The 27,068-nt window shown below is 32.8% G+C and overlaps 1 protein-coding gene across 1 annotated transcript in view; it reads left to right on the top strand.

Annotated features, from left to right (window-relative positions):
* The window catches only part of LOC115889338 (neurotrimin-like), a 302,596-nt gene that overhangs the window by 258,677 nt on the left and 16,851 nt on the right, over positions 1-27,068 (top strand). The window contains exon 4 of the mRNA XM_030909316.1: positions 21,277-21,441. Within this exon, the coding sequence (XP_030765176.1) occupies positions 21,277-21,441 (165 nt within the window). The remainder of the gene's footprint in view (positions 1-21,276; positions 21,442-27,068) is intronic.

The raw sequence follows: 27,068 nt of genomic DNA, 5'->3' as shown, positions 1-27,068 counted from the left end.
TTTACAAAGAGATATTTTTTACGTAAAAAGTAACAGAGATGTATATTTTTTCACTCGGTAGTTTTATACAGGTACAGACAAAAAGTTATTAAGCTTCAAAACAGTTAAAACAAATGTAGGTGGCGCCCTCTACTAGTAGGAGTCATATTGACACCAAAATCAAATTTCTCATGTCAAAAAACTCCCAGACACCAATTTTCATCCAAATATTGACGTTACTTCAGAAATTATTTAAAAAAATTTGAAATAAAAATCAAACTTCTACACCCTGTATCTCTGAAAGGAAGCCTTTTAGGACATACATTTATAAGAACTTTTTTAACTATTTTTATATGCAGAATACGCTGCCGAAGTTTCTGGAATACAATTCGGACCACCCTGTATAATGGAAAATCTCCTTTATGTGAAAAAGAACCGAGACCTTTATAGGGTCCATGGAGAAGTCTATTATCATGTGACAAGGGGTAGGGATAGGCTTGTGCCAATCTATCACCGATTGACTAGGTGCAAAGATGTACCTGTGTACCTGGCAGTTAAATTTTATAATAAGTTATCTAAGGAAATTACGGACATGCCCCTCTTGCGAAACAATATTACTTAACAATATCCGTCAGAAGCTGGACATGGAAATTACAAAAAAATACATCACTCTTGCAATGGAATAATAGCAATAAGTAATGCGTAATAAAATAACTACAAAGGTTTCAGACGGTTGTCCGTCCATCAACCCGCGTTTTCTAACGTCGGCGTCGCTTCGGTGATCTATCGGAAACCGGTGTTTTGACGTAACTGGACCGTTGCCCAGTGTTGTTTTTGTGTTCCATAAAATAATAATATTTCCAATAGCATTTTCTCGGGAAAATACTATTGAATATTAAATAAATCGGATACTAAATAACAACTAAATAAAAGCCAAGGGATATATCTACTACTACTGCCATTACTCGCTGATGAGTATATGACACACATCATAAGATGGTTACGCATCTCCATACTTGCTTGCCTCTTTACTTTTGGTTTGTCGTTGTTAACTTAGTTTACAATTCTTCTCTATTGCGGTCTATTGTGCGCTGCTTCTTCTCACTGATTCTGCAGCTTTATCAACTTTAAGTTTTTTTGAAAAATATCCTTGTACCTTTTGAGTTGTCCACCCGGTTTCCTCTTACGGTCTACAAACTCACCGTAGAGAAGAGATTTTGGTAGGGTATATTCTTTCATCCTGGATACGTGACCAGCCCATCTTAAGCAGGATTTAGTAATCATGAGTTCAACGCTCTCGTAGCTGACTTTTTCAAGAACCGATACGTTTGAGAACCGATACGTTGATCCTTAAGAGTTGTCTAAGGTGTCTCTGTTGCAACTTGTTCGAGGCGTTATGAGCGGGCGCGGCGGTACCGCATCCAGGTTTCGCTTCCATATAACATGGTGGGGATTATTATTGCTCGGTACACTGCACTGTATGTGCTCAAGTCATGATTGTAGAATACCTTATCTTTTAATTTCCAGAATGCTCTTGAGGCGTTGCTAATCCTGTGATGAATTTCAGGGTCGATATTGGCCCTTTCCGAAATCAAACTGCCGACGGACGTAATTTAATTCCGCTGCATATTCTAATAGTTCATCTCCGATTTTTATAGAATTATTGCGATTATATATCATATACCAGGTATATGTGTTAAGCATTTCTTGTAATAGCTGTTACGTTTTTGCAACTAGAGCGTAGACATCAGCGTATTGAAGTTCTGTGATGTATTTTAACGAGGTAAATAAATATAAACGGAATAAAGGACTGACAAAATTCGTACTCGGACAAGCCGAAAATCGCTGTCGACACGTCAATGGGTGGCGTCACTATTCGCCATCGATATTCCACTCGTCGCTGCAATAAAATCAGTCGTGACAGCCATCAAAAAATAATAATTACCCGCGTTGTCGCTGTTGCGTGCGGAGCCGTTTTACAGAGCGCCGACAGATTGTTAATGTCCTCTTGACGTTGCGCATCAATCCCGAAATGGCCTTTTTATTTTGCAGATTATTCTGTTTTACGGGTCGCGCATCCCAAATTCGAGCGTTTGATTTTGGCCCCCGCCTCCACTGCTTTACAGATTTTTTTCAATCGGATGTTTAATTTTCTCGATCCGTGTCCCGCTGCATTTTTCCTGATTTTCCACGGCCCTATCGAATGGCAATCAATAAACTGCATGAGTTCCATTTTGTTTTCAAAAGGAAATTTGATATTACAATAGTCTATGACGCAAGGGAACGATCGAGTTACTGTGAATGAACTGATTTATTTGATTTCATTTAATTACTACATGATTATTGAGTTTTATTGAGACTTTCTCAATATAAACAACGTATGATCGAAAAAAACGGCGTCAAATACGGCTGGGTTATGACAATAGATGATAATTTTGACCAGGTCAATTTCTAGACGACATTTACTGAAAACTAACATAAAACTTAATATAATTAAACCTAATTATAGGAAGATTAAAAAAAGGATAGAACGCCAATTGAAAATAATTTTTACTCAATACAAAAATAAATTACAACTTTCTTAAGACCAACTGGCAGTAAGCACCTTTAAAAAATAAATCACAGTAAGTACGTACCAAGTAAATGACATATATGGCTTGAGCTCCCAAAATTATCATCGATTGTCATTTCCCTGCCATGTCTGACGCCGTTTTTTACGTATGGCATTATTTACAGTGTCATGTTTCGATGTCGGAATATAGCAGTGTCGCCAAGCAATGTTCTTGTCATGTTCTATAAAAGATACAGCTGTATTTTCTATACCAAATAAAAACTAAACAATATCGAAGGGAAATAAATATAAACGGAATAAAGGACTGACAAAATTCGCAGTCGGACAAGCCGAAAATCGCTGTCGACACGTCAATAGGTGGCGTCGCTGTTCGCCATCGATATTCCACCCGTCGCTGCAATAAAATCAGTCGTGATAGCCATCAAAAAATAATAATTACCCGCGCTGTCGTCGCTGTTGCGTGCGAAGCCGTTTTACAGAGCGCCGACAGATTGTTAATGTCCTCTTGACGTTACGCATCAATCCCGAAATGGCCTTTATATTTTGCAGATTATTCTGTTTTACGCGTCGCGAATCCCAAATTCGAGCCTTCAATTTTGGCCCACGCTTCCACTATTTTACAGATTTATATCAATCGGATGTTTAATTTTCTCGATCCGTGTCCCGTTGCATTTTTCCCGATTTTCGATGGCCCCGTCGAATGGCAATCAATAAATTGCATGAGTTCCATTTTGTTTCCAAAAGGAAATTTGATATTACAATGGTCTATGACGCAAGGGAACAATCGAGTTACTGTAAATGAACAGATTTATTTGATTTGTTAAAATTACTATATGTTTATTGAGTTTCCTTGAGTCTTTCTCAATATAAATAACGTTTGATCGAAAAGAAAAACAGCGTGAAAGACAGCTGGGGTATGACAATCGATAATAATTTTTGTGAGGTCAATCTCTAGATGAAATTTATACTAAAAATTAACATAAAACATATTATAATTAATCCTAATTGTAGGAAGGTTAAAAAAGGATAGAACGTCAATAAAAAATAATTTTTACTCAATAGAAAAATTATTTACAACATTCTTAAAACCAACTGCCAGTAAGCACCATTAAAAAATAAAGAAGAATACGTACCAATTAAATGACATATATGGCTTGACTTCCCCAAAATTATCATCGATTGTCATTTCCCAGCCATCTCTGACACCGTTTTTTTCAATCGTATGGCATTATTTAGAGCGTCATATTTCAATGTCGGAATATAGCGGTGTCGCCTTGCAATGTTGTTATCTTCTATAAAAGTCACAGCAGTATTTTCAATACTAAATTAAAACTAAACAATACCGAAGGGAAATTAATACAAACGAAATAAAGGACTGACAAAATTCGCAGTCGGACAAGCCGAAAATCGCTGTCGACACGTCAATGGGTGGCGTCACTGTTCGCCATCGATATTCCACTCGTCGCTGCAATAAAATCAGTCGTGACAGCCATCAAAAAATAATAATTACCCGCGCTGTCGTCGCTGTTGCGTGCGGAGCCGTTTTACTGAGCGCCGACAGCTTGTTAATGTCCTCTTGACGTTACGCATCAATCCCGAAATGGCCTTTTTATTTTGCAGATTATTCTGTTTTACGCGTCGCGCATCCCAAATTCGAGCGTTTGATTTTGGCACCCGCTTCCACTGTTTTACAGATTTATGTAAATCGGATGTTTAATTTTCTCGATCCGTGTCCCGTTGCATTTTCCCAATTTTTGATGGCCCCGTCGATTGGCAATCAATAAATTGCATGAGTTCCATTTTGTTTCCAAAAGAAAATTTTATACTACAATAATGGTGTATGACGCAAGGGAACGATCGAGTTACGGTAAATAAAATGATTTATTTGATTTGTTAAAATTACTATATGTTTATTGAGTTTTATTGAGTATTTCTCAATATAAAGTTTGATCGAAAAAAAACAGCGTGAAAGACAACTGGGGTATGACAATCGATAATAATTTTTGTGGGGTCAATCTCTAGATGACATTTATACTAAAAATTAACATAAAACATATTATAATTAACCCTAATTGTAAGGAGATTAAAAAAGGGTAGGATGCCATTAAGAATATGTTTTACTCAATATAACAATAATTAATTACAACATTCTTAAAACCAACCGGTAGTAAGCACCATTAAAAAATAAAGAGGAGTATATACCAAGTAAATGACATATATGGCTTGACCTCCCCAAAATTATCATCGATTTCCCAACCGTCTCTGATGCCGTTTTTTCCAATCGTATGGCATTATTTACAGTCATGTATCGATGTCGGAATATAGCGATGTCGCCATGCAATGCTGTTGTAAAGTTCTATAAAAGTCCTAGCAGTATTTTCAATACGAAATAAAAACTAAACAATACCGAAGGGAAATAAATATAAACGGGATAAAGGACTGACAAAATTCGTACTCGGACAAGCCGAAAATCGCTGTCGACACGTTAATGAGTGGCGTCACTGTTCGCCATCGATATTCCACTCGTCGCTGCAATAAAATCAGTCGCGACAGCCATCAAAAATAATAATTACCCGCGCTGTCGTCGCTGATGCGTGCCTAGCCGTTTTGGCCAGAGCGTCGACAGATTGTTAATGTCCTCTTGACGTTACGCATCAAGCCCGAAATGGCCTTTTTATTTTGCAGATTATTCTGTTTTACACGTCGCGCATCCCAAATTCGAGCGTTTCATTTTGTCCCCGCTTCCACTGTTTTACAGATTTATATCAATCGGATGTTTAATTTTCTCAATCCATGTCCCGTTGCATTTTTCCTGATTTTCCACGGCCCTGTCGAATGGCAATCAATAAATTGCATGAATTCCACTTTGTTTCCAAAAGGAAATTTGATATTACAATGGTATATGATGCAAAATGGAACGATCGAGTAAATGTAAATGAACTTATTTATTTGATTTGTTTTAATTACTACATGATAATTGAGTTTTATTGAGCCTTTCTCAATAGAATAAATACGATACAATTAAAAAAAGTGTCGCAGTGGCTTTTGAAATAAGAATCGCTGATAATTTCTGTACTAAAATATTTTTTTTAATTATTCAATAAAACAGGGTGTCCCAATATTCCGCGGACGTAGAACTACTACGTATTATCAGAATTAAAATAAGTTTATTGTACATATTTTGACCTCTATATAAAAGTGCTGTGTTTGTCCATTAGAGGGCATCAAACTTTAAAAAAATAATCACACTTTTTGAGATATTTTAAGAACCGATATTCCGATTTTAATGAGATTTGAAGTACCTGTGTTTTGCTAAACACTTTAACATTTGACTTTAACAAAAAAAAGAAGAAAAAGTACGGAAAAGATGAGAACTACCCCCACCCCTACATAAATTTTAATATAAATATTTATCAACTCTAAAATGGTCCTCCTGTCGGATTTACTACATTTTTTGTACCTTGTAGAAATAAGTCACATCGCCTAGATTTTGAGAAAAAACATGAAGATTTTTTTTCTCCATAGCAGACCTACAAAATATACAGGGATGTTTAGTATTCCGTGGACATAGAACAATTACGTATTTTTGGATCAAATTAAGTTAGTTGCACACAGAGTGTTTCGTTTGTCCGTTGAAGAGCATCAATTAAAAATAAACACGAACTCTAATTGATTTAAAATTTATGAAGCTTATTGTCAAATATCAATAATTGTGATACTAACATAAAATTCCATATTTTCGTCAACTAGATTATTAGCGAATACTTACTAGATTTTATGGGCTTTTTGTAAGTCAGCTTCGGAAAAACACTTTTTTTTCAAAAAGTGTGCACTGTGGAGTATTTTACGAAAAAAAATCGGTCATCTGTCAAGTTAAGTCATAAAGGAAGTGTCTAAATTAACTCTTACTCACGAGATATCCGATCTCATCCGGCCTCGAACCGGCGTGAATGAGCAGTGTGTATCAATAGATTTTACACTTTTCCCTTGGACAACAGCACGATGCAAAGTTTCGAACCGGTCACCCGTCCATCAACTAGCATCGCCTTACGTCGCTTAACTTCGGTGTTCTAATGGGAACCGGTGTTTCGACGTAGCTGGGCCGTTGCCATATAACTATTTAGTCAACATTCAACATGTTTAATTTATGTCAATGATGACAGAGGTATTGATAATTTCGATTTAAAATATCTCGAGAACCATTACTCCTAGCGATTTTTACCAAAAGATTTTTTTACCTTAAAAAACGTCGTAAATGTATTTTTTTTCTCATTACTTTTATACAGGTACGGACAAAAAGTTATTACTCTTCAAACCAGTTAAAAAATATGTAGGTTTCGCCTTCTATAAGTAGGAGTCATATTGACATCAAAATCAAATTTCTCATGTCAAAAAACTCCTAGATACCTATTTTCATCCAAATATTGACGTTACTTCAAAAATAAAAAATATTCAAATATTTGGAAAAAATAAAAAAATGAAACTTCTACACCCTGTATCTCTCTCGAAACTAAGCATTTTCGGACATACATTTATACGAACTTTTTTACTTATTTTTATGTGCAGAATATTATATTATATTTATTATATTTGAATATGCTGCTGAAGCTTCCGGTATACAGTTCGGACCACCCTGTATATTTTCCAGTTTGAATCGCTGAAAATTATTCTGATAAACTTTACCTTAATTATTAAATAATATGTTAAATCAATTAACCCATTTGTTTAATTGATTTGTCCTGTAAAGTACGATTATTCCAATAAAAATAAGGATTTTCGTCGGGTCTCTGTGACCCCAAAATGGCCCTAAAGCCCTTTCCAAACAGTCCACTTAACCGTAAATATCGAATTAGCAACTTCTAACCACAGATAGAAACTCTCGGCATTTCGAACTATCCTGCAAACCCTTTTATCATTGAATTGAATTTGTCTTGCCCTGTACACTATCTAGAGAATAAATATAATACATACAAAAATTACTCATATTTTATGTAATATTATCATTAGGTACCAAAGAAATTGAAAAAAAAATTAAATATGAAACGATAGTTATAAAAATATAGTGATATAGACTTGATGCATTTTAACCTATTTTTTAAAATTCAAAGAGCAGCACTCGCTATGGTAGTCTGTCCGTCTATCGAATGATACATTGATGATCATCTATCGAATGATACAATATGATACATAATATTTTATATATGCTAACCAGTAATAATTATATTCTCAATATTTATAGGACAAAATATAACAATTTTATAGGAAGTTTTCTAAGACTCCTAAGATATCTGAGATTCCTGGATTTCTCTACGAGTTTTATTTAAAGGTGTAAGATGTTACATCTTACAAAATCTCTCATAACAGTTCTGTTGTTAGAAATCCTAAGAACTGCCTAATTTTTTTTATGGAACTGTCTTTGTATATGTCAGAGAGAATTAATTTTAAATCTCGATATAACGCCTAAATAGTAAATGTCACTTTTTAAAGTAAATTCTCCTTTGAAATCACTTTATCCTAATTTTCCCCAACAAAAAACTTACTAAGCTATTTTCTGAAGACCCATTTCCAGCTGGGAAAAGTAAACGACAGAACTTAAATCGAATTACCGGTATTTCATTTTCGAGAAAAATGTTTCCAGGACACGAAGACGCATAATCAACATACGAAAGTTTTCTTGAGAAAAGTTCTCTATCTCTGTCTTTCCTTCTGCTTGACTGTTGGAAAAAGATTGGCCTAAAGTTGTTCAGCTTTTAATACAAACTTAGGCATCCTGAAGTGAATTTTACGGAGAGATGTTCCGAGAAAAATTTCTGGGAATGGGCGAATTTGCTTGGAGACATTAAATATTTCATGAAAATTGATATGGAAATGTCCGCAGCTTTCTGGAAATACCTTTGAGGATAGTATATGTGGAGGAAAATCAATCGCAAGGGAAGTTAGCGAAAGATGTGGGAGAAACCTTTTTCTCAGACTTATTTCAAATAAAAAGTTAAATATTTTTAGAAATAGATTGTAAAATAGCAAAAAGTGTATCAACTAAATTAATTCTTAAAGTTTTTAAAGAGATATGTCAGAGAGAATTAATTTTAAATCTCGATCTAATGCTTTATCCTAATTTTCCCCAACAAAAAACTTACTAAGCTATTTTCTGAAAACCCGTTTCCAGCTGGGAAAAATAAACGACAGAATTTAAATCGAATTACCGGCATTTCCTTTTCGAGAAAATGTTTCCAGGACACGAAGACGCCTAATCAACATACGAAAGGTTTCTCAAGAAAAGTTCTCTATCTCTGTCTTTCCCTTCACTGTTTGTAAAAGATTGGCTTAAAGTTCTTCGGCATTTAATACAAACTTAGGCACCCTGGAGTGCATTTTACGGAAAGATGTCCCGAGAAAAATCTCTGGGAATGGGCGAATTTGCTTGGAGATATTAAATATTTCATATAAATTGGTTTGGAAATGTCCGCAGCTTTCTGGAAATACCTTTGAGGATAGTATGTGGAGGAAAATCAATTGCAAGGGGAAATAGCGAAAGATGTACGAGAAAACTTTTTAAAATCAGAAACTTATTTGAAATAAAAACTTTTAGAAATATATTATAAAATAGCAAAAAGTGTATCAATTAAATTAATTCTTAAAGTATTAAAAAAAAAGTCAGAGAAAATTAATTTTAAATCTCGATCTAACGCCTAAATAGTAAATGTCATTTTTTTAAGTAAATTCTCCTTTTTTTGAAATCACTTTATCCTAATTTTTCCCGAACAAAAAACTTACCTAAGCTCTTTTCTAAAGACGCATTTTCAGCTAGGAAAAATAAACGACAGAATTTAAATCGAATTACCGGCATTTCCTATTCGAGAAAAATGTTTCCAGAACACGAAGAGGCCTAATCAACATACGAAAGTTTTCTCAAGAAAAGTTCTCTATCTCTGTCTTTCCCTCTGCTTGGCTGTTGAAAAAAGATTGGCTTAAAGTTCTTCGGCTTTAAATACAAACTTAGGCACCCTGGAGTGCATTTTACGGAAAGATGTCCCGAGAAAAATCTCTGGGAATGGGCGAATTTGCTAGGAGACATTAAATATTTCATATAAATTGATTTGGAAATGTCCGCAGCTTTCTGGAAATACCTTTGAGGATAGTATGTGGAGGAAAATCAATTTCAAGGGAAGTTAGCGAAAGATGTAGGAGAAAACTTTATTTTTCTATTTTTTTGAATTTGAATTATTTTTAAAACAGGATCTATCGCCTGCTATCGCCTTAATATTAAAAGTCACTTTTTTACGTAGATTCTCGTTTGAAATCACTTTATCCTAATTTTTCCCAAACAAAAAACTTACTTAAACACTTTTCTGAAGACGTATTTCTAGCTTGGAAAAATAAACGACAGAATTTAAATCAAATTACCGGCATTTCCTTTTCGAGAAAAATGTTTCCAGGACACGAAGACGCCTAATCAACATACGAAAGTTTTCTCAAGAAAAGTTCTCTATCTCTGTCTTTCCCTTCTCCTTGACTGTTTGAAAAAGATTGGCTTAAAGTTCTTCGGCATTTAATACAAACTTAGGCACCCTGGAGTGCATTTTACGGAAAGATGTCCCGAGAAAAATCTCTGGGAATGGGCGAATTTGCTTGGAGACATTAAATATTTCATATAAATTGGTTTGGAAATGTCCGCAGCTTTCTGGAAATACCTTTGAGGATAGTATGTGGAGGAAAATCAATTGCAAGGGAAGTTAGCGAAAGATGTAGGAGAAAACTTTTTAAAATCAGAAACTTATTTGAAATAAAAACTTTTAGAAATATATTATAAAATAGCAAAAAGTGTATCAATTAAATTAATTCTTAAAGTCTTAAAAAAAAGTCAGAGAAAATTAATTTTAAATCTCGATCTAACGCCTAAATAGTAAATGTCATTTTTTTAAGTAAATTCTTCTTTTTTTGAAATTACTTTATCCTAATTTTTCCCGAACAAAAAACTTACCTAAGCTCTTTTCTAAAGACGCATTTTCAGCTAGGAAAAATAAACGACAGAATTTAAATCGAATTACCGCCATTTCCTATTCGAGAAAAATGTTTCCAGAACACGAAGAGGCCTAATCAACATACGAAAGTTTTCTCAAGAAAAGTTCTCTATCTCTGTCTTTCCCTCTGCTTGGCTGTTGAAAAAAGATTGGCTTAAAGTTCTTCGGCATTTAATACAAACTTAGGCACCTTGGAGTGCATTTTACGGAAAGATGTCCCGAGAAAAGTCTCTGGGAATGGACAAATTTGCTTGGAGACATTAAATATTTCATATAAATGAGTTTGGAAATGTCCGCAGCTTTCTGAAAATACCTTTGAGGATAGTATATGTGGAAGAAAATCAATCGCAAGGGAAGTTAGCGAAACATGTAGGAGAAAACTTTTTCAAATCTGAAACTTATTTGAAGCAAAAAGTGTATCAACTCTCAACTAATTTCACTCTTAACGCCTTTAAAAAGATATGTACAGAGAAAATTCATTTTAAAGTTCGAGATAACGCCTAAATATTAAATGTCACATGTTAAGTAAACTCTTTTTTGAAATCACTTTATCCAAATTTTTCCCAAACAAAAAACTTACCTAAGCTCTTTTATGAATACGCATTTCCAGCTGGAAAAAATTAACTACAGAATTTAAATCGAATTACCGGCATTTCAATATTTCATATAAATTGGTTTGGAAATGTCACCAGATTTCTGGAAGTACCTTTGAGGATAGTATATGTGGAGGAAAATCAATCGCAAGGGAAGTTAGCGAAAGATGAAGGAGAAAACTTTTTAAAATCTCAAACTTATTTGAAATAAAAAGTTAAAAATTTTTAGAAATAGATTGTAAAGTAGCAAAAAGTGTATCAACAAAATTAATTCTTAAAGTCTTTAACGAGATATGTCAGAGAGAATTAATTTTAAATCTCGATCTAACGCTTAAATAGTAAATGTCACTTTTTTACGTAAATTCTCCTTATACGTCATTATATCCTAATTTTTCCCAAACAAAAAACTTACTAAGCTCTTTTCTGAAGGCGCATTTCCAGCTGGGAAAAATAAACAACAGAATTTAAATCAAATTACCGGTATTTCCTTTTCGAGAAAAATGTTTCCAGGACACGAAGACGCCTAATCAACATATGAAAGTTTTCTCAAGAAAAGTTCTCTATCTCTGTCTTTCCCTTCTCCTTGACTGTTTGAAAAAGATTGGCTTAAAGTTCTTCGGCATTTAATACAAACTTAGGCACCCTGGAGTGCATTTTACGGAAAGATGTCCCGAGAAAAACCTCTGGGAATGGGCGAATTTGCTTGGAGACATTAAATATTTCATATAAATTGGTTAGGAAATGTCCGCAGCTTTCTGAAAATACCTTTGAGGATAGTATATGTGGAAGAAAATCAATCGCAAGGGAAGTTAGCGAAAGATGTGGGAGAAAACTTTTTCAAATCTGAAACTTATTTGAAATAAAAACTTAAAAATTTATAGAAATAGGTTGTAAAATAGCAAAAAGTGTATCAACTAAATTAATTTTTAAAGTATTAAAAAATCGTCAGAGAAAATTAATTTTAAATCTCGATCTAACGCCTAAATAGTAAATGTCATTTTTTAAGTAAATTCTCCTTTGAAATCACATTATCCTAATTTTTCCCATACAAAAAACTTACCTAAGCTCTTTTCTGAAGGCGCATTTCCAGCTGGGAAAAATAAACGACAGAATTTAAATCGAATTACCGGCATTTCCTTTTCGAGAAAATGTTTCCAGGACACGAAGACGCCTAATCAACATACGAAAGTTTTCTCAAGAAAAGTTCTCTATCTCTGTCTTTCCCTCTGCTTGACTGTTGGAAAAAGATTGGCTTAAAGTTCTTCGGCTTTTAATACAAACTTAGGCACCCTGGAGTGCATTTTACGGAAAGATGTCTCGAGAAAAATCTCTTGGAATGGGCGAATTTGCTTGGAGACATTAAATATTTCATATAAATTGGTTTGGAAATGTCCGCAGATTTCTGGAAATACCTTTGAGGATAGTATATGTTGAGAGGAATCAATCGCAAGGGAAAATAGCGAAACATGTAGGAGAAAAGTTTTTAAAATCTGAAACTTATTTGAAATAAAAACTTAAAAATTGATAGAAATAGATTGTAAAATCGCAAAAAGTGTATCAACTGAATTGATTCTTAAGGTCTTTAAAATAATCTGTCAGAGAGAATTAATTTTAAAGTTCGATCTAACCCCTAAATATTAAATGTCACTTTTTTAAGTAAATTCTCTTTTGAAATCACTTTATCCTAATTTTTCCCGAACAAAAAACTTAGTTAATTTTTTTTCTAAAGACGCATTTCCAGCTGGAAAAAAAAACGACAGTATTTAAATCGAATTACCGGCATTTCTTTTTCGAGAAAAATGTTTCCAAGACACGAAGACACCTAATCAACATACGAAAGTTTTCTCAAGAAAAGTTCTCTATCTCTGTCTTCCTTTCTCCTTGACTGTTGGAAAAAGATTGGCTTAAAGTTCTTCGGCATTTAATACAAACTTAGGCACCCTGGAGTGCATTTTACGGAAAGATGTCCCGAGAAAAATCTCTGGGAATGGACAAATTTGCTTGGAGTCATTAAATATTTCATATAAATGAGTTTGAAAATGTCCGCAGCTTCCTGAAAATTCCTTTGAGGATAGTATATGTGGAGGAAAATCAATCGCAAGGGAAGTTAGCGAAAAATGTAGGAGAAAACTTTTTAAAATCTGAAACATATTTGAAATAAAAAGTTATAAATTTTTAGAAATGGATTGTAAAATAGCAAAAAGTGTATCAACTAAATTAATTCTTAAAGTTTTAAAGGAAATATGTCAGAGAAAATTAATTTTAAAGCTCGATCTGTCGACTAAATAGTAAATGTCATTTTTTTAAGTAAATTCTCCTGTGAAATCACTTTATATTAATTTTCCCCATACAAAAAACTTACTTAAGCTTTTTTCTGAAGACGCATTTCCAGCTTGGAAAAATAAACTAGAGAATTTAAATCGAATTACCGGCATTTCCTTTTCGAGAAAAATGTTTCCAGGACGCCTAATCAACATATGAAGGTTTTCTCGAAAAAAGTTTTCTATCTCTGTCTTTCCCTCTGCTTGACTGTTGGAAAAAGATTGGCTTAAAGTTCCTCGGCATTTAATACAAAATTAAGCACCCTGGAGTGCATTTCACGGAAAGATATCTCGAGAAAAATCTCTGGAAATGGGCAAATTTGCTTGGAGACATTAAATATTTCATAAAAATTGATTTGGAAATGTCCGCAGCTTTCTGGAAATACCTCTGAGGATAGTATATGTGAAGGGAAATCAATCGCAAGGGAAGATAGCGAAATATGTAGGAGAAAACTTTTTAAAATCTGAAAGTTATTTGAAATAAAAATTTAAAAATATCTAGGTGTGTCCTCAACCTGGGGCTCAAAGGGAAAAGGGGCGGAGCTGTCTGAACAGGAACCACGCATAAGCCTAACAAGCCTGCAACCAAGAACGGCTATATTGGAACAAACCTAATATTAACTCTCGAGAGTGCTAAAATTCTTTGATTCATAAATGTTTTATAAGGTTTTTTAGTTCAGACTTATATAGTAACATTAAATCTTACGTTTTATAAAATATATATAGGTTTCCTTCTTAGAAATTTATGGCTTAAAAATGCTTCCATGGTATAAAAACTTCTTATTAATAAAATCTTAAGATTATAGGCTTATTCGAAAAGTGTTAGGAAGTATAATTTCTGAAAATTCTAAAAATAAAAATTAAAAAGTAAATATATTGATATCTTCAGAAGGTCTAACTTGTATTATAATTTTTTATTCGAGCTCAAAAACTTTTTAGATGAGTTCAACTATGGCAGCGAGCAAAGTTTTACGCACCGTTTTTGCTAGTTGGGTCATAATTGGGGATATTTCAGCTATAGCGAAATTTTTTTGAGGTACATAATTATAATTTTAGAAGCTGTTCATAAAACATCTAATCACTAGTTGATTAGAAAAATATACCATAAATATTGCACAAATTATATTTTATCCTCTCATAGTATATGTCTATTTAATTTTTTGATTAGATAACGAGCACTTTTTTTGCTCACTTGTTTCGTCGAACTGCTTGAATCCATTTTTGCTTCTGATCAAATCAGTGTGATGCTGGACCCGAGACGCGACAAAAACAGACGGTTCTAAGCAATAACAATGCACAAACCATTAATTTTTCGTCCCGCCTCGGGTCGCCTCGACGAGTGTGTACTTCCAGCATAAAATGTTGTTTCGGGAGAGTTGAATATTCGGGAAAGTTGAGTTATTGAATGTTATTGCACTCAACGCCTTAATTGCGTTCTCCTTTCCTCGTTAACATTTTTTCGGCAATTTTATTAAGATTTGAAATTGTCACAACACGACGCCTAGTTCAGATTCTCTTATTCTCTTGTTCTTTCACTTATTTTTTACTGCCTGAAACAGCGTTACATCATACAAACCTCGTACCTGAGTGTTTTATGGTTTCAATAACTGCATTAGCAAAAAACTAAAATACTTTAATATTATGACAAAGCCATTATTGCAATATTATTTTAATGCGACCACCATGAACTGTAACCGGGACGGCTTGAAATACATATCAAAAATTTCTGATATCCGCCGTATACAGCGCTGCGGTCGGAATTTTTTGAAATCAACTGAAATGCACCAAACCTATAAGTATCTTATGATAAAGAAGAGCATGTAGCGTATATCTTTATTACATAAGTTTTATGGGATACTACGGTTTTTCGCTCTCTAAATTTTTAGGGATATCCTAAGAAATATCTAAGTTCTTAATATTATACAGGGTTGTTCACCACATACGACACGGAGTATTGTAGCTAAACGATTAGATTTTTATAAATTTTAAATTTTGGGTTCGTTGAAAGACTATCAGAGCTACAATTTAAAAATATTTTTACAAGATACAGAGTCTCCCAAATAAATAAAAAATATCAAAGTTGCATTTTTTTAAATGGAACACCCTGTATATTATTACATTTTTAGTTTCTACGATTAAAATAAAGGTAAATTTGGTTAAGGTTTATCACACTTAAACCGTTACCGTTTATGAAATATTTTTAATTTTGTGAAATTGCAGTGATAATTTTAAAGATTCATTTCTCCAAAGGGTATCAAAGTTTTTAATACTAAATATTTACTGAAGTTTATTTATCAATCAGTTATTGTGTTGCAATAATAAAAATAATACTACCTCATACAGAGTGTCTCAAAATTTATTTTAAATAATTTCTAGCTTTAAACCGCCATAACTTGTTTAATTTAAATGGAACACCCTGTATATTATTACATTTTTAGTTTCTACGATTGAAATAAAGGTAAATTTGATTAAGGTTTATCACACTTAAACCTTACCGTTTTTGAAATATTTTCAATTTTGTGAAATTGCAGTGATAATTTTAAAGCTTCATTTCTCCAAAGGGTATCAAAGTTTTTAATACTAAATATTTACTGAAGTTTATTTATCGATCAGTTATTGTGTTGCAATAATAAAAATAATACTACCTCACACAGAGTGTCTCAAAATTTATTTTAAATAATTTCTAGATTTAAACCGCCATAACTTGTTTAATTTAAATGGAACATACTGTATATTTTAGGAGAATCGGATGTACAATTTAATTGTCTATCAAATTGTATTATATCTTTTTTTACTTGTCCCTCCAAGTTTTTGTAGAAAATGCATTTTCTTATAATTTAGACCTCATTTATAAATATACCCATGGAATATTGACATTTTAGATTGTTTTTAAAGCATCAAATGTACAAAATGTACAGTGCTAAAAACGATAATATTACTAGCCCATTTGTATACCAAAAGAAAACTATTTAAATCTTTATAAAAGAGTATACCATTAATTAAATATACCACCATTATTTCCGCCCAAATATTAATTAATTACATACTTAATTATTTTAGTTAATAAATGATTCTAAATAAATGTGGATTTGAATCAGAAATTAATATAATAATAAAAATAAGCATTCGTCAAAAAATGAAATCAAATTTTTAAGGTGTTTGGTTTAGTTAGGTTAGTAGTTACTTTTTACTACAGTCTAATACATATAAAATTCAGTTTTTTAGTATTTGGAGCAATCATTATCTTATTAATCAATTGAATACTGGAATCATATTAAAAAAAGGACCAATCTTTTTAACAAATATTTAAACAGTTTTTTTTTATTTTTTAATGAAATAAACGAACTATATGGACAATATTAATATCTGTATCTTTAAAAATTTGTTACATCTTTAAAAGTAATCTAAAATGTCAATATTCCATGGGTATATTGATAAATGAGGTCTCAATTATAAGAAAATGCACTTTCTACGAAAACTTGAAGAGATACGTAAAAAATGGTTTAATACAATTTGATAGACAATTAAATTGTGCATTTGATTCTCATAAAATATACAGGGTGTTCCATTTAAATTAAACAAGTCATTGCCGTTTAAAGCTAGTAATTACTTAAAATAAATTTTTAGACACTCTGTATAGGGTATTATAATTTTTATTATTGCGTAATTTAGTAAATAGAAATACTTCAGTACAATGTTTGAGAAATGAAGCCTTAAAATTATTACTGTATTTTGACAAAAACCTAAATATTTCAAAAACGGTAAGATTAAAATGCGGTAAACCTTAATCAAATTTACCTTTATTTTACTAGTAGAAACTAAAGATGTAATAATATACAGGGTGTTCCATTAAAAAAAATACAACTTTGATATTTTTTATTTATTTGGGACACTCTGTATTTTGTAAAAATATTTTTAAATCGTAGCTCTAATACTCCTTCAACAAACCCAAAACTTACAATTTGCAAAAATCTAATCGTTTAGCTACAACACTCCGTGTCGTATGTGGTGAACAACCCTGTATATGTTTAGACTTCGTATTTCAGATTAGGTTATATAAAAAGATTATATTCTATCCTATTTTCATAATATTTTGAAGAATTCAGACCGACTCCCACAATTTTCGACTCGAAATCGAATAATAACGAAAATGTCCGGTGGAAAAACACGAAGCAATTTCCTGGAGGCGCGGTGAAAAACGGTACAGCTCTATCGAAGTTTTCCACGGTCGGTATTTCTTTGAATAAATCGCCCGATTTAGAGGAAAAACCGCGGATTTCCGCAACGGCTCCTTTGGGAGCCTGTAACCGTTTCGTTCCTGGTCCGTTCCCCGTATTTTCCTGTACAGCAATCTAATTTTCTTTTCCTCCATCCATTGTTCGGCTTTATATTGAAACGTTATGATAGATAATTGCTACGTGTTTCTCCAATGACTATGTTATTATCTAGATTTAAATGGAATTACTACTAAATTAAAATTACAAATGATAAAATGCTCTTACTAATTTACTAACTACTACTTATTTACTAATTTACTAACTCTTACTTATTTTATATACAGTATATACCCGGATTGTCTTTACAAGAGGAAAAACTTTTTATTATTGATATTTTGAGAAAGATGAAAAAAAATATAAAAATTTTTGCTTGTTCTAAAATGGTTGATCCCGTTTATACTTTTCCAAATTTAAATACTGTTTTAGAGGAAATTAAAAAAAAACATGGAAATATAGTTAAATTTTTCCTCCATGAGCGTCCTAAAAGTCAAAACGCGTTTCTATGGTAACCTAATTTCGATTTCATTCTTTGATAGATTGTTATTGACAGAATTTTAATTTATGTCATGTTTGTTGCTGTTTTAAAATGTTAAAGAAGCACAATAGTATATTAAACAACGGGGTTCGAAAACGACGTTTTGCACACGAGTTCGACAGTTTGTTGTCGAACGAGTGTACAAAGAAGTTTTCAAACGAGTTTTTTACGCTATTTTTTCTACGACTACAAATTAGCAGCAGACACTCAGTTTTTGCCAGTTTTGGGAAATAATTTGCGAAGTAATGATGACACATGTCGTGCGCTAAATCCTTAGCACACAACAGTTTGCAAAACGCCAATTTCAGATCGAGTTTTCCGTGTGTCAAACTGCATTTTCTAGGCTATTCGTAGAAAAAAAATTATTTAGTTCAATGTTACGAAAAGGGTGATAATAGTTATCGGAAAATCTGATACTTTAGCAACCGCAAACAATACGACGTTAATCAAAATAAATAATAATTATCTATCAAAGAAAGAAATCGAAATTATATTAACATAGAAACGCGTCTTGATTTTTAGGACTTCATTGGGAAAAATTCTACTGTATTTTCAGGTTTTTTTTTCTTTTGAAATTTGGAAAAGTATAAAAGGGATTAAAGAGAAAACATGGATGGAAGGAATAAGAAAATCGCACAGGGTGGAAGTTAGGCATCGGACAACGTCGTAGGACGTTCTCACCCGAATTTATATATGTATATGTATAAAAGGGATCAACCATTTTAGAACAAGCAAAATTTTTTATGAAGAATACATTTTTCTCAAAATGTCAATAATAAAAAAGTTTTTCCTTTTGTTAAGACAATCCAGGGACATACTGTAGATTGGAAAAATATGCCTAATATACAGGGAGGTCCGAACTGTATTCCTCCAACTTCAGCAGCATATTCTGCAGATAAAAGTAATTTGTATGTCCTAAAAAGCTTAGTTTCGGAGATACAGGGTGTAGAAGTTTCATTTTTATTTCGATATTTTCAAATCATTTCTGAAATAACGTCAATATTTGGATAAAAATTGGTATCTGAGAGTTTTTCGACATGAGAAATTTGATTTATATCAATATGACTCCTACTTGTAGAGGGCGCCACCTACATATATTTTAACTGGATAGAAGACTAGTAACTTTTCGTCCATACCTGTATAAAACTACTGTGTAAAGAAATATCGTATGATTTCCCAGCCAACTGGACGTCGTTTTTTTTTCGATCATACGGTATGTAATTAGGACGATTTTTACGTAAAAAAGGTCTCTTAGTAAAAATCGCTATGAGCAACCGTTCTCTAGATATTTAGAATGAAAATAGGCAATACATGTCATTATTGACAAGAACTGCACATGTTGAGTAGATAATTGTTTGACTGAAATTATAATTTGGAAACTTTTTATTTTTTTTAATTAATCATAATTTTTTCTTCGAAAAAATAACGATAAAACAGCTATTGAACTCTATTGGCACAAAAAAAATTCATGTTTAATTTATGTCAATCATGTCAGGTATTGATAATTATGATTCCAAATATCTCGAGCCAATACTGGTAGTGATTTTTACCAAGTGACCTTTGTTACGTAAAAAATTGTACGTCGTAATTGTATCAGTTTTATACAAGTACGGACGAAAAGTTATTAGTCTTCAAACCAGTTAAAAAATATGTAGGTGGCGTCCTCTACGAATCATATTGATATCAAAATCAATTTTTTCTTGTCGAAAACCTCCCAGATACCGATTTTCATCCAAAAATTAACGTTGCTTCAAAAATTATTTGGAAAAAATCGAAATAAAAATGAAACTTCTACACCCTGTATCTCCGAAACTAAGCATTTTAGGATATACATTTATGCGGACTTTTTTACTTATTATTATCTGCAGAATATGCTGCCAAAGTTTCCGGAATACAGTTCGGACCACCCTGTATAAAACCACTTCTAAGTTATTTTCAATGCATTCCTAATATACGTAGGAACTAAACGGCAAGCGACAGTATTTTTCATCGCTACCGAGCTCTATTTAATTACAGAGTTCCACCCCTGTGCATCTTAAGTTTCTTTAAAAAAATCAGAATCTTTAGTTTCTAAAAATTCTTAAAATATCTGAGATTCATAAAATCCTTAATAATCTTAAATCTTAGGATTCTTAAAGTCCTAATTATTTTAGACTTTCAAGATTCATAACACTCTTAAAGCTTTTAAAATTCTTAAAGTTCTTAACATTCTTAAGATTTTTAGTTATAAGAGTCATAAAAATCTTAAAATTCTAAAAATATCAAGGGTCTTAGGAATTGTGTGAATCTCAAAAATAATGATTCTGGAAATTGTTAAGAATCTTAAGTATCTTAAGAATCTTAAGATACTTAATATTTTTAAACATTCCTCAATTCCTAAAATTTCTAAGATTCATATAATTCTTAAAGTTCTTAAAAACCTTAAGATTTTTAGAATTCGTGAGACTCCTAAAACTATTAAGATTCTTAGGAACCTTAAGATAATAATCTTAAAGTTCCTAAAATCCTTAAGATTCTGAAGATACTTGAAATTTTTAAAATACTCAAGATATTATTCTCTGTTAGAAAAAAATAAAAAAGTTACTGATTATCTTGGAGTAGGACATTATCATGCTATATGCGTTGCATGCAGGATATCACACACAAGCTTTTTGCGTGCTTCAAATAATAATATTTCTAATGATTAAAGCATAGGCATGGCCTTAAAGTCTAACGCAACATTAATATTATAGTTTAATTATCAACACAAGCCCCATAATATTACGCCATCATTAATAAATTTCTTATTATTAAATTAACAAACCACTTATTTATTTCCCCGAAATAAAGTATTATATGAATCAAACTAAAAATAAATTATTATAGTTTATTTCTTTGCCTCTTTATGATGTAATAAAAACTATTTATGTGATAATTTGTACTAAGTATATTAAGTTCTTTTTCTTTTCTACTAATAAATCATAATGTTTATTTTTTAGCAAGTATCATGGATACGTCGAAGAGACTGGCATATACTGTCTTCTGGAGTTTTTACATATACCAATGACGAAAGGTTCCAGATTTTACATGCCGAGGGATCAGATGACTGGACATTGCAGATCAAATATGTGCAGAAACGGGATAACGGAACCTATGAATGCCAAGTTAGTTTTCTTTATAGTACATGTTTCAATAAAAAAATGTTTGTATGCACTATGTGCGCATATTAGAAGTGAAACTTCTTCTTATTCCATCTGTCCGTCTGCCCGTCTGAGGACTCGGAAACATCTATCCACGTGCCGAGTTTGATTCCAGTCGGCCCATAATAATTAAGAAAAATCCTGATGATTTCATCCATTTAGAGGCATCGGTTTGAAACGCCGATGGCGTCATCCTGTAGCCCGTCCACAATTATACCAAAATCGACCCACATTTTTCTTCAATATCAAATCATTAGTCCCACCCTGATGAAGATGTAAACGAAACGTCGTATTATCCAACTTTGCAGGGTGGGCCCTGTGCACCATCGCTCACATCTTTGAGCCTCATCTACATTCCGAGTTTCAGCCCCCTAGCTCACATAGGGCCCGAATTACCACGCTCCAAGGTCGTTACCACTTTTCCTCTCGCATCTAGTGTGTCATGGCCGTGTCACGGCCTTCAATTTTTATTCCCATCGCGCGTAAAGAAGTTTCACTTCAAAAATTGTTTTTAACAGATACCTAAAAGTATAGGGAAATTAAAATAACTTTCGTTGCATATCATAATACGACCACCAGCAAACTCCATAAGACGACGCATGGTGTCATTGATGACGTGCAACGAAAGTTGTTCCAATTTCCCTACAAATAGTCAAATCTTAAAAACCAGACAATTTATACATAACACCTGCAGTGGATTCGTAAATCGTTGGTACTTCATTGTTTGGCTGGTTGATAAGATTCTCCTCGTATTAAATACCAATATCTTAAAAATTACGTTCAGCCCAAATATGCTTATCGTATGTTTGTTAATTTGAATTTCGCTACTTATCAGATCAGTTAATGTTACGCTAGAATCATAAAATCATTTCAGACGAACAAAATCTTTAATGCTCCCACTGCACTGGTTCGACTTCAGTAAATACAGTTATGACCCAGATAACTTTACTAAAGCTGGGAACGATTGAATATAAGATCGATCAGTCATTTTAACTTATTAGAGCAAAATTAATTTGATTAATAGCCATCCAATCAAGCAATATAGACCACAAACAAAAACTTCGGTCTCGTTCTCTTAATCAGAGAACGATTTTTTCCAGCTGGGAAACTTTAAGTTGTTGGAAATTTTTTTATGGTTATGAGAAAAGTATTTTTTAAAGAGATTTGATGGGGAGTCCAACAAAGTTTTACTCGTTATTTCTGTGTTAAATAACATTAGGAAAGTTTTTGGCAAGAAGTATACTAGTTAGTAAAACAACAGAAAGAAAATAAATGAAATTAAAAAATTAGGTAATCACGAAATTTATTTAGCGCATGGCGTACATGGATTGAATTAAACATCAAATGTATATATTCAAACACAACATAACATGTAGACAGATTGTCACAAATTATAAAAATAAAACTAGAAATCTAAAAATTTATAAAAAAAAGTTATACATAAAACATATTACAAAAAGTACACTTAAATTTTAAAATCGAGGCTATTGCTCCAGTTCAACACGGTGTCTGTGGCTTCAAAGAAATCACTTGCTTCTCCTCCATATGCTGTAAGAGTATTCAGTTACAATGTGATGAACAGTCTGACGTGGTTCTCCGCAGTCACAAGTCGGTGATCCGGTCAGTCCCCATTTATAAAAAAGAATAAAGAGATATGCCATGAGATGTTCTTACCCTGTTGAGTACCTTCCACAAGTGGCGGGGCAGCTCCATCCCTGGTAGAGCTACTGTAGGGTCGATGACATAAGCTGCTTGATCTGGTTTCAAAGAGTCCCAGTACTTCCTCCATTTATCATTTATACTGAAGTTTTCTCCCAAAAGTTGTTCTGCTAATAATAGTGGGGGGGATCTAGACTTGAGTCTCCGCAGACGGGCATATGGCAAGTCGTTGTGGACTGAAAGGTGGGGATTTGATAATATTTTCTGATATTCCTTAACGAGTCTTTCCTGTCTTCGAATACTGGGAGGTGCAATATAACTCATAGTGGGTAGCCAAGGTAGAGGTGTGCTTTTTAAACAGTCGCTGACTATTCTAATAATCTCATTAAGTTTGGTGTCAATTATCTTTACGTGGCAGCTGTGTAGCCAAACTTGAGCGCAATATTCAGCAACTGAGTAAACTAGACTGAGAGCTGATGTTTTAAGAGTGGATGCGTTTGCGCCCCAAGTAGTACCGCAAAGTTTGTGTATTATATTATTTCTAGTATTTATTTTAGCTGCGGTATTCTCTAGATGCCTTTATACGAGAGTGTTCGGTCCATTTTTACTCCTAGATATTTTGGATAAGGGTTATAACGTAGCAAGTTGTTATTGAAGTATACTTGAGGCTCCAGGCGTGCTTGTTTGTTATTGAGATGAAAGCACGACACTTCAGTTTTATTCATATTTGGGATTAGTCTCCAGTTTGCGAAATATTTCCCAGTACAGACAGGTCTTCTGATAGTAGGCCATTTGCTTCCTCTATAGTTTTACTGCGGGTGGCAAGAGCTAAATCGTCGGCATACCCAAATTTTGTTGACGTTGTATGTGGAATATCGGAGATATATAGATTAAACAGTACAGGGTGAGTCAACGATAGAGTAAAGTCCATTATCTCATTTGTTTCGAGGTTTACGAAAAAATGTTAAATACAAAAGTTATAGGGAAGGTCAAGATACACATTTTAAAATTTTTATAGAGTATACAGGGTCCTTCAAAAATGTGTGGCGGATATAACATATGTTTTTTTAAATGCAACACCCTATTTTTTATTTTATTTTTAGATTCTGCGTAAAATTCTATAACTTTTTTATATATAGTGTTATATACCTAAAATTAATGGTTTTTGTAATATTTAAATTTGTTTATACAAATGTTAAATTGCAGTGTGGTAAAAAATTGTCAGTTGTACCATTGTTTCTGAAGTTGGAATATAAAATTTGGTATGAAAGTTCTATAGAGATTAAAAAGAAGATATATGTTAAGATATTTTAGTTAAATGCTACAGGGTGTTTAAAATATATTTATGAATTTCAACTACTTAAAATTAAAAAATCTCAAATTTTTTAAATGGTACACCCTATATATTTTCATTTTTTCTGATAGATTTTGCAAAGCTCTTCAACTTTTATTAAGTATGTCATATACCTATTTTTAATAGTTTGCGACTTATTCCAATTTTTTCTATTTTTACCCTAATTTTTAATACAATTACGCTATAACATCATAGTTGCCGTGACAAAACAAACATATTTATTACTTATTTTTAACAACTAGTTTAATAATTAGTTACAATTGTTATTATTAGTCAAAATTAACTAACTTTACTCAAATAAACTAAAATCGTAGTCGTGAATTTCTTGGTGTATTTCCATATTATGAAAGATGACATTTGGATTTTCCGTCGGGCCGAATAGCCGCAGATTAGGGTAATACTAACTAGATTACCTAATTATTGACGACTACTGATATTGAAATTTTCTCCGACATACAGTAATTTTTTTTTCTCGTAGTAATTCTGGTTTATAATTCATTTCGTAAAACCAATATTACTACTGCCACAAAACCGTCCCATTACGCACTGAAAATATTATAATATAATATAATATGAAAATGTTTTCTAGATAATCTACATCTATATTCTTATAGTACTTAGCAAAGTACTATATAATATATAGTACTGAACCAAAAAATATGTTTATTTTGGCTTGTTCGTGTATATCAGTCACATTGACTAATCCATTTTTAGGAAAATCTGAAACTATTACCTCTACCTCTACCATTTATACAAATTAAACTAAAATTCACTTTTTGTTCTTAACTTGCTTAACAGACATGAAATTTTGATAATAATTATTTTTTTTGTCATGGTAACTATGATGTTATAGCGTAATTGTATTAAAGATATGGGTAAAAATAGAAAAAATAGAAAATATTGGAATAAATCGCAAGTAGTTGAAATTTATAAATATATTTTAAACACCCTGTAGCATTTAACTAAAATATCTTAACATATATCTTCTTTTTAATCTCTATAGAACTCTCATACCAAATTTTGGTATTCCAACTTCAGAAACAATGGTACCACTGACAATTTTTTGCCACACTGCAATTTAACATTTGTATAAACAAATTTAAATATTACAAAAACTATTAATTTTAGGTATATAACGTTATGTATAAAAGAGTTATAGAATTTTACGCAGAATCTAAAAATGAAATAAAAAATAGGATGTTGCCTTTAAAAAAACATGTTATATCCGCCACACTTTTTTGAAGCACCCTGTATACTCTATAATAATTTTAAAATGTGTATCTTAATCTTCCCTATAACTTTTGTATGTAACATTTTTTTGTAAACCTCGAAACAAATGAGATAATGGACTTTATCGTTGACTCACCCTGTATAGGTGCGGCGAGGGAGCCCATTATTAAGGTGTCTTATTTTACTCCTGCTTTTTCCTGTTATTATTTGGAAGGGCCTGTCGCACAGCCTGTTGTTTAATAGAGATACTATTCTACTGCATGGTACTACGTTGAGGAGTTTGTATAGAACACCTTCTCTCCAGACCGTGTCATACGCTGCAGTCAAGTCAACATACACCACAGTGGTCTTCAGCTGTTTTTGGAATCCTGCTTCAATGTGTGTTGTTAGGCTGAGTACCTGGTCCACACAGCTACGATGCGGTCTGAATCCAGCCTGTTCAACAGGAGTATGTTCCAATATCAATGAGCCTATTCGGTTTAATAGTATACGTTCTAGAAGTTTGTAGCATGAACTTAATAAGGCTATTGGGCGGTAGCTTTCAGGCAAGTTCTTGGTTTTGTTTGGCTTTAGAACTGCAACTATTTTGGATTTCTTGAGCTCTACTGGAATATGTCCTGTTAGTAGGATATCGGTATAGAATTTACTCAGCCACATTTTTGTATGTTTTCGGCAGTTTTTGAGGAATTCGGGGTGAATTCCATCGAATCCAGGAGCTTTACCAGATTTGGTGTCTTCCATTGCTTTATCCACTTCTTCCACAGAGAGTGGCCTGGAATATTCAGAGTGGGCACTTCTTTTTTGGCGGCAGATTGTAAGTTATTTTTAATATTTGCGTTTTGTTGTTTGCTGCTAGGGGTCTTAGAGAGTGTTATCACTTTTGCAACGATTTGGTCTGCTGATACTTCAGGTGGTTCACGAGTGGGTACGTTAGAGTTGCCCAGTTTTCTCAGAAGGCTCCAAACCCCCCTGCTAGATTTTTTGAAATCCATTCTACCTGTCGTTTCTTCCCATTTTTTACAGCGTTCTATATCAAGACGATTTAGGAGCTCGTCCGCTATCTCAGAGCCTCCGTTGTTCTGAAATTCCTGATAGAGTTGTTACATCTCGTCACTCCATCCTGGGACATATTCCCTTCGAAATCTACGGGATATACACTTTTCTGCTGTTGTTATAATGGCTTTGCTAAATCTTCCATAATTGTGGCTTTTAGGAGGGATCCATCTGACGACTTTGTCCAACTCCAAAGCGAATTTGTTCCATTGGGCCTTTCCAAAATTCCACCTAGGCCTGGACGTAGAATGGATTATCGGAATTTTAATTCCAGTTTCGAGAACTATGGGGCGAT

Source organism: Sitophilus oryzae, unplaced genomic scaffold, assembly GCF_002938485.1.
Source record: "Sitophilus oryzae breed Bouriz unplaced genomic scaffold, Soryzae_2.0 scaffold_813_pilon_pilon, whole genome shotgun sequence".
Classification (NCBI taxonomy): Eukaryota; Metazoa; Arthropoda; class Insecta; order Coleoptera; family Curculionidae; genus Sitophilus; species Sitophilus oryzae.
This window is presented reverse-complemented; position numbering and strand designations above follow the sequence as displayed.